This window comes from Seriola lalandi, unplaced genomic scaffold, assembly GCF_002814215.2.
Source record: "Seriola lalandi dorsalis isolate HSWRI2012SDOR001 ecotype SW California unplaced genomic scaffold, Sedor1 jcf7180002053538, whole genome shotgun sequence".
NCBI classification, from domain to species: domain Eukaryota; kingdom Metazoa; phylum Chordata; class Actinopteri; order Carangiformes; family Carangidae; genus Seriola; species Seriola lalandi.
The window spans coordinates 818,538-834,170 of NW_019524091.1; the positions used below are offsets into that span (position 1 = coordinate 818,538).

General features: G+C 42.2%; 1 protein-coding gene across 1 annotated transcript; it reads left to right on the plus strand.

Moving 5' to 3' along the window:
- Positions 1-48: 48 nt before the first annotated feature.
- Positions 49-14,390, plus strand: zgc:162707 (UPF0524 protein C3orf70 homolog B). Its single transcript, XM_023401232.2, has 2 exons — positions 49-1,081; positions 11,817-14,390. The coding sequence occupies exons 1-2, from the start codon at positions 898-900 to the stop codon at positions 12,509-12,511; spliced, it is 879 nt and encodes a 292-aa protein (XP_023257000.1). The 5' UTR covers positions 49-897; the 3' UTR covers positions 12,512-14,390.
- Positions 14,391-15,633: the final 1,243 nt, after the last annotated feature.

The following is a 15,633-nucleotide window of genomic DNA, read 5'->3' on the forward strand; positions in this document are numbered from 1 at the left end:
ACACACACACACACACACACACACACACACACACACACACACACACACACACACACGACTCTCAGCTACTTTTATATAAATCAATGGCTCACTCCCGAGTCAATCTCACGCCCGGCTGTGAGCAGATGTTAGGGCTGCCACCTAGCGGCTGAAGGCTCCAGACTGAGCAGCTGGATTAAATTGCAACATAGAAGTGTGCTTCATTTCTGCCTGCAACTAGCCTACATCATTTCTTAAATATGTCATTGTTTCAGTGAAAGGTTAGTGCCAGACCAAAATATGATTAAAAAAAAATCTTTTAAAACTATCGATTATTACTAAAATGCTATAATTTGAATATTATCAGAAAATTGCCAGTGGGCGAATATGTTGGGGGGTTATTCGGAGGATGTATTCATTTCGGATCCAGACCCCGGTGTTTTGAAGTTTTTTAGAGGGACTGATGAAAGCCTGGGTGTGTGTTTGAAGTGCGCAGAGCAGCTGGCTTTGTGTTCGTGGACTCCTCCCGTTGTGTGATGAAGTTCAGATGCGCGCCGTTGTTCCGTACGCGCGTCACCAGCGCACACAGAGGAGCTTTCCCGACGCGAGGGGAGGATGGAGAGATGTGTGGATCACGACCACGGGAGGCTGAGAATCTGACATTACACCTCGCCAACTGACGCTCTTCCTCGTATGAGCACTAACCCAGCTGCTGTTCTGGACACACAGACCCACACCGTCTCTCTCTCGCTCTCTCTCTCTCTCTCTCGTCCGTCTTCCAGCTGAAAAGCTTCCTGGGCTACGTGGACCGGAAAACCTCGGCTCAGTCCCTCACGGTTATGTTGTAGTTTACTCGGACGAGGCTGTGTGCGTTTCGTGAGTTTTTTTTTTTTTTTTTTTGATCCAGGAAATGTTGGCATGGCCGCCTCGGGAGCACAGAAGTGTCCGAAGAGTGAGAAGTTGGACGAGGCGCAGGCTTTGGCCAAGAGCTGCGCGGGGAGACCAGACTTCCTGCCTTGTGATGGACTCTCCATCTGCGCTACGCACAGCCACGGGAAGTGCTTCAAGCTGCACTGGTGCTGCCACTTGGGCTGGTGTCACTGTAAGTTTGTGTTACATTGTTTAATAGCTCTCTGTTTTACCAGAAATCTATCACACTGTCTCTATAATGGCAAAATACACGGGATATTTGGTGCTCACGGCCATGTTATAAATGCAGTAGCATTAATTCACTATAAGATCACACTCGTATGTGTATCGACTGGAAGAAAGAGGAGAATGTGGCAGATTCTGATAAGCTGTTACAAAAGGTTTAATGTGAGTCATTATGAGAGGTTATGTAAAGGTTGGCTGAGCCCTCAGACGCGCTCAACGGGAACATTTGCTGCTCCAGTGGTGTTATTTCATTTTCCCTAAAAACTTTAAAACACATTTTACAGTATTGTTTCTATTCATTGCAACAATATCGAAGTCAAACTTCATAGTTATATATATATATATATATATATATATATATATATACTTTTTTTTATGAACTCCAAGTAGGAATGGGGCTTGTAGCCTTTATCCATTCCTGGTTATAATCCATCTGTTTTACATCTTATTAAGACCTGGTCCTTCAAAAGAGAGTCAACACACATCGTATCAGTCGTCAATGTGAGAGCACAGGTGTATATTTTCCAAAAAAACATCAAAAGAAGTGCGCACCCTCACGCACGCACCCAAAAAAAAAAAAAACCTGTCAACCTTCCTTTACTTCACCATTACTGAAAATACTTCATGACTTACATTTTGACATCACACACATGAATCACCACTTTCATTTCTGCTTTTAAAGTCTTGTGATGTTCTGTATTTTCCTTTGTGTCAACAAATCCAATGTAAAGACAAAAAAACCCAACAATGCACTGATACCAATGACAAGTAAAGTGCTGTCCCTTTAGCTAAGGCCTGGTCCAGCGTATTCTTCTGTGCCACAGACCTTCATTGTTGTTCAGAAACCATAAAAAACACATCATTCCTTCATTACGTTGAACATGGGCACTCTGGTTTGTTCAACCCCACAGATGTCCTTTGTAAACACTCACAAGGGCACCAAATCTGTATTAATCCACAGCTGAAAATAGTCCCTGCTATTTATTCCTCTATTAGTGACATTTACCGATGAAACTAAATATGCATGACCCAAAAGTAAAGACTTAGATCCTCAGTAGGAAGGAATGGTCTTTGGGCTACAGACAGCACAGTGATGCCAGAAATGAAGATGAACTAACATACACTATTTTTTGTGTATGTTTTGTTTATTTTTTCCATGGGATTTATTGACATGGAGAGTGTGAAATGTGAAATAACACCAGCATTGTCCTTTAAAGTAGATTTTCTACTTTTGGCCACAATAACTTGACATGTTTAGATGATGTCAAGCAGCCAAAAATGACAAAATCAATCTCTATTGTTTGGTCACGGGCCACATTTGCGGCGATATTAACTGAACTCTATAGTATTATAGTAATAGCATTTATATTGACTATTAAATTGCCTGTACTGGTAGAGCACAGGGCTGCAGCTCCACTTAAACATGGACAATTTCCTTTGCACTTGACACAGAAGTGTCAGTGGCAATTTCAACACCCGTGTACCTCGGACATTTTCTCTCCATTTGAACCTTTCTCGACCTGACACTTTGACACCACCGCAGAATCCCAATAGCTGTGCTTGAACCTGACAGGATGTCCGTTTATTTGTGCTGCCCTACGTTACCCCCGTCGCCGGCTGCCCTGAAAATCCTCAGATCAGTGTAAAACACAATCGCCATCCACTCTGCACCAGTCAGTCGGGGCTTATAGTGTGCAACTGCAGAAGTCACATTGTAATCTTTGCCATGTAATCATTGGATTTAGATGCCCGCCTTCGTTCAGAACGAGCCAAGTGATTTGAAACATCTAATGTGGCAGAAAAATGATGAATTCTGTCCAGTGTTTATTATGAGCCACATCCGGGATTTGTGATTCTCTGCAAAGTCTGCTCAGTGTTACATCATTTGTAAACATTTAGACTTGCTCCTCCTCTCCGCTTTGAATTATTCATGGCTCCTACTGAAAAGGTGCTGTGCAATGAACATGGAGACCTTTGTACCCATTATATAATTCAGGCTCGTTTTCCTATAGAAGAAAGAGACAGCCACATCACAATGGGGCCTCTCACCTTCACATCTCTTTCCACTGTAATTCACAGATCTCCCTTGCATGCGCCACAGTGAGCGTAAACCAGCTCAGACTGCTGAATCAGGCAGAACCAGGACACCCACAGAGAAAAGTATAGCAGCGTGCTTCTGAATGCAATGCCCGCCTGCTCTGCTGCCTCGGCTCACACCCTTCTTTCTAGAGATGCATAATAACGCTGGATTCAAAACAGTGACATGTTGTTACGCCCTTATATCGTCCGCTTTTTCATTTTGAATATGCCTATGACTGTCGCCTAGAGAATAAACATGTTCTGAAGCTGATCATCGTGCATTCACCACAGGGAGCCTTGCTACTCTGCCTTTTTAATGACATTTTTTAAATAGGTTTCCAGGGAGACAAATACCAAAGGTCATTGGGCTCAGAATTGAAATTCTCAAAAACAATTTATTTCTGTTTCCTTACCTGTAGAACAGTATAGAGTAATTAGATACCCATGACTTAATTCCTAGCTTGCAAACTGTACAGCTTCAGAATGCTGGTTTGTGTTCACAGAGTTCACCAAAAGTGACAAAAAACAGCAACAACAAAAAAAAAACCCATCAATCTTGTTTCTTTAATTCTTTCCAGCAATTACTACTTAGTTGTAGCTTTGTTGAAAACTTTGGCTGAGAAAATGGGGAAAACTGGAATTGAATGTAGGAGGAGGCAATGTTCCCAGCTGGTGACAACATCAGTCCAAGCCTCTCATTAGTGGTAATTAGCTGTGTTTAGTGTCACCGCCAATATGTCATGTCTGATGAGAGTTTTTGCTCACAGCAGCACTCGAACCACCTGGTCTGAATGTTGGGTTTTTTTTTTTTTTGCTGTCTCTTCATCCTCTACTAACTGATTACAATTACCAGACAGAGCAATGAATTACTCATTAAGGAAATCCAACAAAGTCTAATGACTCCTGAGCAGTCTTGTCAGTCTGTTCGTAGTCTGTCAGCTCTAATTTTGTACGTACGAACTTGTACTTCTGTTGTAGATACGAGAAAGTAGGATCTGCCTGTCAGACTTCCTCTGCAGTCTCATCTGTCACACCTTGCAGCTGGAGCTTGCAAATCTTTCTAAAGGGAAATATGGAGGCTTATTGGATAAAGCTCTGACCTTTTATTGATTGATTCGGGGACCAACTGAAAATTTACTGCAGCGCTGAATCATAAAAAGCTTCACCTATTATTAAAGGATCAATATATTGTCAGCACAGGCCCGAGGGGATGTTTTTTGATCGATTGTTCGTGTTTGTGAGCCGCAGCGCTTCGACCAATTTAACTGCTGCTCTGTGAGTGTTGGAAGCAGAGCATCACCAAAACAAAAGTTCAACAAGTCTGTTCTTATATTTTAAAGGATAGCTTTTTTCATGTTTCCGTAATGTAATACCACGTTCCCTGTTTGTGTTACTATCCCCTCATCACGGCTCAGCGAGGGAACACAGAGGATGAGGAATTTGGTTCTAAAAAGACTGTAATTTAAAAATATACTCACTTGATTTTGCCCACTCAAACAGCTGAAGCCACATATTAGCTCTGAGCTGAACTTTAGAGTGCATATTTTCACGGAACAAGGTCACTTTGACAAAGAAATCAAGTTTGAATGAATGACAACTATCATGCAATTATACATTACCCACGTCGCTGAATTGTTGTTTTGTTCGTTCATGACAAGCTAACAGGTGACTGCAGATCTGTTGCCGTGGTAATGTGGATTGAAAAGGTAGTGGACAGCCTCGCCTTTCATCTGCTGTTTTTCCTGTGTATGGTCCTGAATCCAAACGCTACTTCTGCGATGGTTTGCTGTCATAATTATACGCTCAGAGCTGTTTGCTAGCTTCCTCCGTTATGCATTTAACAAAGAGACTGAACAATTTTCCTAGAAGACATTTTGACATGTGACAGTAGGAAAAGCACATGTGTAGAGGATGAAATTAATGATGGCTGAATTCTATTCAGCTGCTTCAGTCTCAGGGTCCTGGTATTCTGCATGCTCGTTCACTGTCATGATTTAATGGGCACACTTGAATAGACCAGAGCCATTGTTAGTGTTATTGGTAACATTTGCTTTTCTATATAACAAGCAAAGCGTCTACTGTGAAAAAACCTGTTACCTAATTAACTGATACTGTAGATCAATAAAGCATCAACAGTTCACGGTAGCTGGAGTACACGGCACTGTCTGTTGCTTAAAATGAAAATTTGTTTTTGTTTTTTTCTACGGTCAAACAGCTGATGGAGGACTGTGGACTTTGTCCATCATCTTTTACAATGTAAAGCGTTAGGAAGGGATCATTTCACAGCCAGTATTGGCAGGGGAAATGATTACAGTGACCACTAACTCTTCAACAGTACATAGGATAGGATATGTAGGATAGATTTGAGGAAAAATATTTCCTCTAAATGTGCTATATCTAAGGATTTGCTATTGCTATATAGCCAAGGTTGGGATTAAACATCTGTTTACCTCCAATCAACAAGAAACGTTGCAAGTTCAGCATCAAACTTCATTCCTTAACTTACCAAGAGCTTTCTCCAGCAGTGGAAAGCACTGTCATTGTTAACTCTTGTATTGCTTCTATTTCTATCCCTTCTTGTCTTTAGCACCAAAGTGCTGTCTTGCCCCTTGGGCAGCACGACTTCTTCATCCTCTCATGTTGGACTTGAGGCCGACTGGGGAATAAAGTGACTCACTATGGCCTCTTGAGTTTGGGGCTAGCTTCACATTCTGTTGATAATTTTAGTTCATTTTTGAACAGTTTTAAACTAAAATAGTGACATAGCACCTTTAAGGCCTTTAAAGGAGTCAAAGCTTAATGTTAACAATGGAAAAACAGTTAAGAGAGTTGCATTTTTTCACTATGATGACAGACTAAACATTGGAATTCAAACTGGCTGTAAGTCAGGAACAGCCTCTGCCTCAGGAGGCACGAAACAGGAAACAGGAAAGTAGTTTCACACGATGCTGGGTCAGACCGTCCCCTCCGCTGAAACCTGAACCTCATGTTGTTGCCCCAGCTCCAGCCCCTTTGTTTGACAGATTTAAACACAAAGAGCAGCGGATGTGTGACTGGACGGTTTCTACCGGCCAAATGGATACAGCAGCTGCTATGAAGAATGATAACAATCTGCTAAGATCATTTATTTTGTTCATCCGCTTTTGCCAGCATGCTATTTTGAACTGATTTGGTGCATTTAGACTATCAGTCTGCACATGAAGACTGCTGGTTTTGGCTCAAACATACAAAAAAATCCAACTGAGGGGGCTGTTAATGACTCAGTCCCCACTGAGGCTTTGATATAAGCCGATATTAAAATGCCATAATCTGTGAGAGACAGTCGTGCTCATTCATCTTGACTACATGTTGAGTTTGTCAACAAGGAACCTCAGTCTCTGAGTATTTTCCTTCCAGCTGCAGTCTGAGTCGTGAAGGGCAGAGCTGAGATTTGGACGGAGTGATGTCGAAGCTCTGTGAATGAGAGTGAGAGACGGATGGGCTCCATGCTGCATTATTCAGAGAGACTATCTCCAGCATTAAACCAGAGTGTACAGTTGTCGGCTGGCCACAGGCGCAGGAGAGAGCAGAGGAGGCTTGCGAGATGGACAGGGGTGGTAGCAGAGGAGTTGGCGCTCCTCACTCCTCCTCCACTGTACTCGCTTCCTCTACAGAGCGATCTGTAACTTTGTAGGAATCAGCTGCTTGTTTTCTCGCTTTCTCATTAACCTCTTGCACTCTCGTTTTTCACCATAGATGTCTTTTAAAAACATCTTTTGGCCGTATATAATGTTCTCTATCTCCTCGTTCCAACTGTTTAATTACTCTTACACTGACTAAAATAATTAAGTTTCCAAGTTTCCCTAATATATAAATAGTTTCCTATTTCTGGAGATAGGAGGCAACTCACATCGTATTTTCACATGCAAAGTTTGTTCCCTAAGGGGAGAGGGTCACCTCCACGGCTTTTAATTGCAGAATTCATGCATTCATAATTACATTTTTGCAGTGAAGAGCTGTTATTTCCTGTTTGATGTGTTCAACAGCCTCACTTGCATTGCCTTTACTTAGTGATCTCCCACATCTCCTCACTGAACCTGTTGCTTTTAGTGGTATTTCATGTTAACGTTGTGAAAGGAAGGACTGTGAAGAAAAAAGTAAGAGTCACTCACCTTACCCAAAGTGCAACATGTCCTGTGGCTGCGTGTTATTCTGCTCTATTGAGGCTGCAGTCAGTGGAAAACACTGTGTGTGTGATTCCTCTTGCTCTTGATTCGTCTCAGTACGATGGTGGATGTAAAGCGGTGGGTCTGCAGGGGAGCTCCTACTGTTTAATTCTGTGGCACTGACTCAAAACCCTGACATTTACTGTGGATGCTTCAGGTTGCTGATTTTTTTTTTATTCTGTCAATCATCACTATAACAAGGCTTGAAATGTCTTGTGACATCATGCTGTCTATGACTGGCCGGTTATCTAGAGGAAAAAGAAATTCACTGTAAAAGAACAAAAAGGACGACAAAAATGTTAAACACGTCACCAGTAGCTGTCTCTTACCATTTAAGGTGGATTTGTTTTCTTAATCCTCACTATTAAGGGATAATCTGGTGATATTACTTTTTTTTTTCTTATTGCGAACAAATCCTACAAGAAGAGCAAAACCAAAACTGATCAAGTTTTGTCTGTGTGGACAAAGCCTGACATAGATTATTATTCTGATGATAATTACACACACATACACACACACACACACACCTTCCTTGTGTGTGTAAACAAACAAGAGCCAAATACCATTTGGGTATTAATCTACAGCTGAAATTACTCCCCAACAAAACATGGTATTTTCACTCTTGTTGCTGAAAACAAGAGTGCCCAGCTGTTTTAAGGACCTATTCAACCTTTCTTTTTTGGGAAAAATGTTTTTTTTTCAGTTAGAAATAATGGGTTTGGGGCAGAATGGTACAGGTGGAGTAGGAAAGTCAGAAATCCTTGAGACATGAACTAAAGTCCTGTTGGTTTTGTTCTTTTCTGGGATATATTCACAGAAAGAAAAATACAGATACCCTGAAATAGGAACTAATATTTGGCTATAAGTCTTCAGTATGGCAAATTTTTCTTTGGACATCTGGGCCATGTCGGTTTGGAAATGCACGCACATACACACTGACACACAGGGCAGGGAGAGAGCGGGCAGAGGCCGCCTTACAGCTGCCATTGTCATGCGACGGCTTCAGCACTGGGGCAACACAGAAGGGCAGAGTACAACTGAATATCAATAAAGCTGCACAGACAGTGTCCACTGGCTGTCAGTTACTGATGGCTCCAGTTCTCAGGGAACAGCATGGACAGTGTACAGCAACATGGACATCACACTACTGCATTAGCTTGTTTGTCCTGCTTCGTTTAGATTATTGTTATTGCCATTCATGTTGTACATTGTTGCTCCCGGTTGATACGTATGCAGGATAGGACATTTGCAGCAACCAAGATATTTACACAGGAATTTTAGATTAAAGGTCCCCTGTAGAGCATCTTGTAAACAAATAAAAGTTATGTAAGTTCAGTGATATTCACCAAAACACATCCTCGAGGTCTAATGTCTAAACGAATCTAATGTATTTCCCTTGTCATAGACAATTTCTAATATATTTAAAATCCTGTATCGTGTACATCCATGTTTTCCCAGCTTGCTGTCTTCTTCTCTGCCTTTCTTTGGCGCATTGCTGCAGTTCTTTGTGTGTTATAGCCCCCAGCTGTTGATCAGAGGAATAGTGTGAAACTGCTGGCAAGAATGTAAATCATGTCACCCACATGCCTGTGCATCAGCATGATACAAATAAAACAGGAATGCAGCTGTAAAAAAAAGAAAAAGAAATGCTCCATAGCACTACTACTGGTCAAAAACTCCACAGGATACCATAAAGGATAATTTAAGTATGTGAAATATTATGTAATTATGTAGTATGTAACGATGATAGTATTTCTGAGGGAGTATTTGAAAACTCAGAGTATTTTAGAGCATGTAGTCCAGGTCATAAACAAAAACAGAAAATTGTGTTGGGCTTCACGTGAAGATTCTGCTCTCTTGCTATTTGCCAGACTAAGTGAGATTAATCTGGCACACAACGTCCCCTGGGGCCAAGAGACACAGTGATATTTCTAACTGAGAGCAAAATAATTCTGTATTCTGCAGACACCTTTTAAATCCACAGACAGCCTGTGTTCCTTCTGCAAGGCTGTTGAGGACAACCAGTGTTGGTGTGGCGTTAGCTCCATATGCCTGTCTGTTTTGCTGTTTGCTTATGCATCTGTCTGTCCCCTAGTATTGCTCTTGGTATTTCAAACTCCAGATGGATGACTGCAATTAGATGTAATATGCTAAAAACTAAATGTCAACACATTGCCCTCTACAGCTTTAGCGCTCATTTGTTGCCACCATCTTGTCTGCCTGAATGGGCTCGTCTCCGTCTGAACATGGACCATTGAGTTTCTCTCATTAAACAGAGGACGGCTACTGTTTCCCCCCTTTTGTCTGCATCAACATCTGCTCCTGTATTTTGCGTTAACAATGTTTAGAAAGTAGACGGACATCCAGCTTCAGTCACAGCCTCTTTTAATCTCTTCACACTGGTGGATGATACATTTTTGTGTCTTCAGTAATGATGTGAACACATGAATTTTGTTAAAGCTACATCGGGGAGCTGATTTAGTTCTATTGTGTGCTAAAAAAAAAATGTTTCATCAGCATTACAAGCTCTCTTTGTCCATTCAGCAATGCAAAGAAGAGCCACTTCCCCATGAAGTAGTTTGATGTTTCACTGTAACCTGGGAAAAGAGTTTGATTGAATGGGTCGTCGCCCCCCCCCCCAGCCGGTGAAACAAAAGACAAGGACACAGAGTGAGAGGAAGTGATGCGTAGGCCTGTCATCATCTGTAGTTCCTCTCTCTCCAGGGAGCCAGCTAAACACACATCTGAGCTACAGTATTCAGGAGCAGCACGGCGCGGAGTTGGAGGCAGTGGGCTGCAAACAATGAGTAACATTTGGGAGCAGTCATTTTTGCACACCACCAGTACACGAGCTGCCAGAATGGGAGGCACGCGCGGAAGGCGTTGTTCATTTTTATATGAATATGGGCTTTCTCCAGAACAAATGTGTTTGAGCATTGATGTGACACTGTACAGTACATTACACCATTCTAATCCACTGTGTTTCTAATCCAGATGTAAATCAGCTCCACATCATGATTTCTGAGCCCTAAACGCTGTTGCGTGGCCTTAATTCTACATGCCGTTTCATCATTTTCTCATTCCAGCCTTGCATCAGTTTTGAAGAGTCAAAAATGATTGATGCACTGCTCTGGATGTCCTAAAATTTAAACTATGTTTCACTCTGGCAGCAGCTCCCCCTCAGATGTTGGTGGTATTTTTCGCTTTGGCAGCACAATATGCTTTGTGATGTGAGAACTGGAGAAATGATTTATTATTACAGACACACTATATGCTCAAAGCCCACTGTTCGGCATCTTCAGAAATTGTGTCCCTGGTTAAGACTGACTAGTACTATTGTTATCATCATTATCATTATAAAGCTCCTCTATGCTGCTCCTATGTTGCTCTGCGAGATACTGCGACCCAAGAGGCAAGTGTGGTTTTATATGATGGGTTCACATTTGATTAGATAAATATATACAGTATATACCCCCTAGTGTCATGTTTTACAGGAAGACAGTGAGTGTGGGATTTTGATATGTAAATGCTCAATAATATAAATTTGACATGGAGCAACAGATAATAGAACAGCTAACAGGGACACAGAGTAAGAAGTTAGACATTGTATTTTTTTTCTCGCCGTGTTGTTTTTATTAAGTGAATCGCAGTTTTCAGAGTGCATACATACTGTATGCTGCTGCTGAGATTCTTGCCAAATGTTTCCATACTGTGCCATGTTTTATTCATTTAAACCTGCATTTAGTGTGTGTGTGTGTGTGTGTGTGTGTGTGTGTGTGTGTGTGTGTTCCTTTTATGTCCTTTTTTTTTCTTTTAGCAGAAACAACACACACAGATGTTTTATCATCTTTTAAGATAACATGAAGAACATATAAGCAAACAGTTCCATATTAAACACTTTAACCAGGAGCAGCATTAACATTCATTAAGAGCTGTGTTTCTTTTGATCTGTTGAAAGCAGTAAGTCTAATATTCTCTCTCCTTTTCACTCTGCATCGGTCTCCACCAACTCCCAAAGGGAATATCTGTCTCTTTCGCTGCTAAATGCTGCACTGTGTTCACTAGCTAGTCTGTCAGCTGTTTGGTGCTGAGCAGGAAGTATACAGTGGATTTTAATGGATCAATAGTGGCTCAATAAGCTGAAAGATGCTCAAATGCTCTGTAGCGCTGAGGGGAACTGCAGTCAGGTGATGTTTTTTTGGGGTTTAGTCACTATGTGCGAGGGGCTTTCACATGCAAGCAGGCACTTGATCATTGTTAATATAACAATACCGAGTAAACCAGTTTTAGAATAAAAGATATGATCCGTGTTTCTCCACAGCTTAGAACTTTGTCATGAAGTAACATCTCAACAATGAACATGAGTTCATGTGTTTTTTCTTCTCCCTCCTCCTTTAGGCAAGTACGTGTACCAACCCATGACCAATGTGTGCCAGCTGCCCAGCACAACCGTGCCGCCTGTCGGCTCAGAGTACAGCAACACCATCGACCTGTCCGTCTCTCTGGCTGAGCGCTTCCTGAAGCTCGCCCCCTGCTTCCGGTCCCCGCCTCACTTGGAGTCGCCCAAGTACTGCGTCATCGCGGACCTCTTTGTGGACGACTACATTGTCAAGCGCATCAGCGGGAAGATGTGCTACGTGCAGCGCCCCCCGCCCCCCTTACCAGAACCGCCTCATCCTCCCACCCCTCCCCCACCTGCTCCGGCTACACCTCAGTTGCCCCAGAATCCCGCTCAGCCTCGGCAACCAGTCAAGCCCTCGCTGCCGACCCAACACACACCCGCACCTGCTCCTGTGCAGCCAGTCCAGCAGGCGTACAGTGAACACAAACACCCCTCTCCTGTGGATAAGATAAAAGGCCCCAAAATGGACCACTGCTCCTCTCCGTCCAGCTCCGAGGACTCCGGCATCAACGCACTGGGTCTGCACTACCTGGAGTCCTGCGAGGAGGAGAGCGAGGAAGAGGAGGACGACGAGTTGAGCACAGATGGAAACTCCAGCCCCGGCAGCTTCTGGGATCAAGACGAATGTTCTGTGCTTTCTCCCTCCAAGTCTATGATAGAGATCATTGAAAAGATCGAAACAACTGTGTAACTGTCATGACATCGACGTGGATACCAGCTGAGAGGGAGAGTCATATTAATGAGAATAACAGTCGAGGATTTATTATACTTGGACCAGTTCGAAAACAAACCCTCCTCTTTAACGCTTCAGCAGGGCTTTACCAGGTTTGTTTGAATTTGTTGTCCTGCAGGTGGCCGAGGACTGTACATCTGCACCCGCACACAGCCTCCCCTCTGTCCACATCCGCCGCATGGAGTGAATTTCTAGAACTTACTTATTATAATAAAGGCGCAAAAGGAAGCACAAGAATATCAAGCACATACACAGTGGACCAAATAGACCCCTTGTACGTGGTAATCATGCGGTGAGAAATCTGAAAATACAAAAGAATATATAGCAGGTGCACCTTCCTTCAGAGGAAAGTAGAAAGAGTGGAACGTTTTTCTGTAATTTCTCTTGAAATAACTGAAGCTAAATTCTGAACAGAGGTGGTATAAGCAGTTTTCATGACGATAATAAGCAGTTCAGTAATTCTTAGTGTTCTGGCAGTCAGACTTTATTCTGATTCAACATTCAAGTGGCAGATGAGCGTGCCATTTCTTTTTCTCTGGTCAGTGGTTCCACCCACACACGTTAGTAATTCTGACACTTCAGTATAATAACCACAAGGCCAGCTACCTCTCATGGGCCTAAATCACATCAGCCTTTTAACCCCTTAATTACTAAGCTCCGAGCTGCTGGGACAACCCTGCTTTTTTGAAGTTGTTCATAAAAAAAATAAATAAATAAAAAATTGTCGGCCCACAGTTTGTCTGCACTTTACTGACACCAACACAAGCAGTAGCTAGGTAGGTCAGTGTTCGACAATCAAGGATTACACGTTAGAAGCACATTCCTTATAATGTACCTGCCAGCGAGGACCGAGGATCCTCTTGTACCTTCTAAAACCATTTAGCAGGCATTAACACGTTGTTCTGACCACCTTTTTCTGGTCAAGCTGAACTGAACTGCAACGCTGTTCAAGGTTAAATGGGGCGTTAAGCGAAACATGACTTGTATTGACCTCTATTAGCAGCCAAGAAATTAAATAGCATAGACGTGTCTCCGGCACAGCTACAGTGACAACAGCAGGGAGTCACGCTGTCACAGCAGAGACTAGTCAGACACCGATAGTGAGGAGGGAATATATCTAATATATACATTTAAACTTATGAAATAATAAAACTGCATTGTTATTTGCTTTCTGGGCTTAAGAGTGAAATGTCTTGTGATGCCGGCTGAAAGAGGATTCTGGGGAAGGTGTTCCGACTAGGTTAGACTTTATGTCACAGTTATTTTGTGCTACGGGGCAGGAAGAATCACTTGATGCACCTTTTAAAGAAGATTACAGTAGGTATGGAATAGGATGCTGAATAGGTGTTTTGATGTTGTGATGGACATAATATTATAAGAAATACACTCAAATATGAAACTAGCGCGATAGCCCATTATTAGTCAGTTAGTAAAATGAAGCTGGGCTGTTTTTTTTTGTTTTTTGTTTTATTTTTATTTTCAATATTTAAAGAGTTATTTCCTGGAGAGTTATCTGCAAAAATCACAAAAATGTTCACAGATATGTATTGCTACAATGCTACAAGCACTGGAATTTAAAGAAAAAGAAAAAAACTTTGCATGACTGCATTCATTTGCAGAAGTCGCCCTGTCAGAAATCAATTTAACAAATTGCTGTTTCAGAGTGTTCAAAGAGCACAAATCCTGTATCTGTTCAAATTCGAATAAAATGTTTTTTATTCAGGGACAGCCCTTGGTATTACACTGCACACAGTCCCTCTTAATGCAGTTTAAAACCTGTCTTATGTTCTTATTATTGTTATATTATTTTCATATGAATAAATCTTAATGAACTTCACTGTTTTTTTTCTCCCTCAATTTCAAATGCATGGACATTTTTCTACACAAAAAAGTTTAAATCTTCTTTGAAATGCGTTCAGACTTCCTCCACCTGACACACAGATGACTAATACTCTCCAGAGTTTTAGTGGAAGAGCGAGGTAAAGTGAGAAATGCACTAAAATTGAGTCATTACTTTAGCTGTGGTTGTTTGTCTCCCCTGAAATGTCGTGAGGAATGTTCTTTGTTTTTGTTTCTTGCGTCCCCCTTTTTTGTAACCTCTACTCACTTGTGCTGCACTGGCAGAGAGAAATTACCTCAAAGAGAAAACCAAACCAGTCTGGGCAGTCTGCAGTGGACAAGTTAGGATTGGAGATTAAAATATGACCTGTGTCTCAATTTTAGTACTGCATACAAAAGAAAATGAAATAAGAAAATATCGGTTAGTCAGACCTCTCCACCTGCGACCCTCGTGTCTCCTCTTATTGATCCACACCAACAACAGAGGCAGAGTCCTGCCATGTCCTCTGGGTCTCTGTCCCAGACAGTCTTCTCCACACTTTGTCTAGCAGCTGATTTTATAAGAGACCATGCAACTGCCATTCTCACCTTGACTTCAAGCCCAAATTGATTTCTCCACGCTTCTCTTTTCCCCCTGCATTGTGTCTATCGATTCTTTGTACTCCGCTAGTGCGAAGAGAAAACCAAGGCCGGGATGAAATGCTAATCAGTTTATATAAATGTACATCACCTATTTTGCTTGGTGATGAAGAGGAGGAGGAGGAGTGTGCAGCTGACTGCTGAAGAGAAGAGAAGAAATGTGAGAGCGCTGCGACAGGCACAGGAAAGGAAGCTCAATTAAAAGGATGATGATGCAAGCGCATGTAAAGTCCTCAAACAGACTGTGTGCGTGTGTGCGTCTGTGCGTGCGTGTGTGTGTGTGTGTGAGTGTGAGAGAGTGGGAGAACGTGGTCAGGCACTCGTGGTTGCGTGTACTTCAACATTTTGAAATCATTTCCATTTTTCCAAAAGCTACAGACAGATTTCATGAAGAGATAGATCGCTGTTACTCTTAATCCCTCGCAGCAAAGTCATTCAAGTGGTTGGCACCTTGAGCAGTGTAAAGCGCTCTCTCTCTCTCTCACACACACACATGCACACACACCAAATCAAAAAGCGCCCTTGTTCAAGGACTGCTTCATAAGCAGGGCTGGCACAGCGCGAGTCACACAAGCTGCAGAGAGATGTTGTCAGTACTACTT

Coding starts and splice junctions, on each gene's coding strand:
- zgc:162707 (XM_023401232.2), top strand. CDS start 898: ATGGCCGCCTCGGGAGCACAGAAGTGTCCGAAGAGTGAGAAGTTGGAC. Junction 1,082..11,816: donor CCACTTGGGCTGGTGTCACT/GTAAGTTTGTGT, acceptor CTCCTCCTTTAG/GCAAGTACGTGTACCAACCC.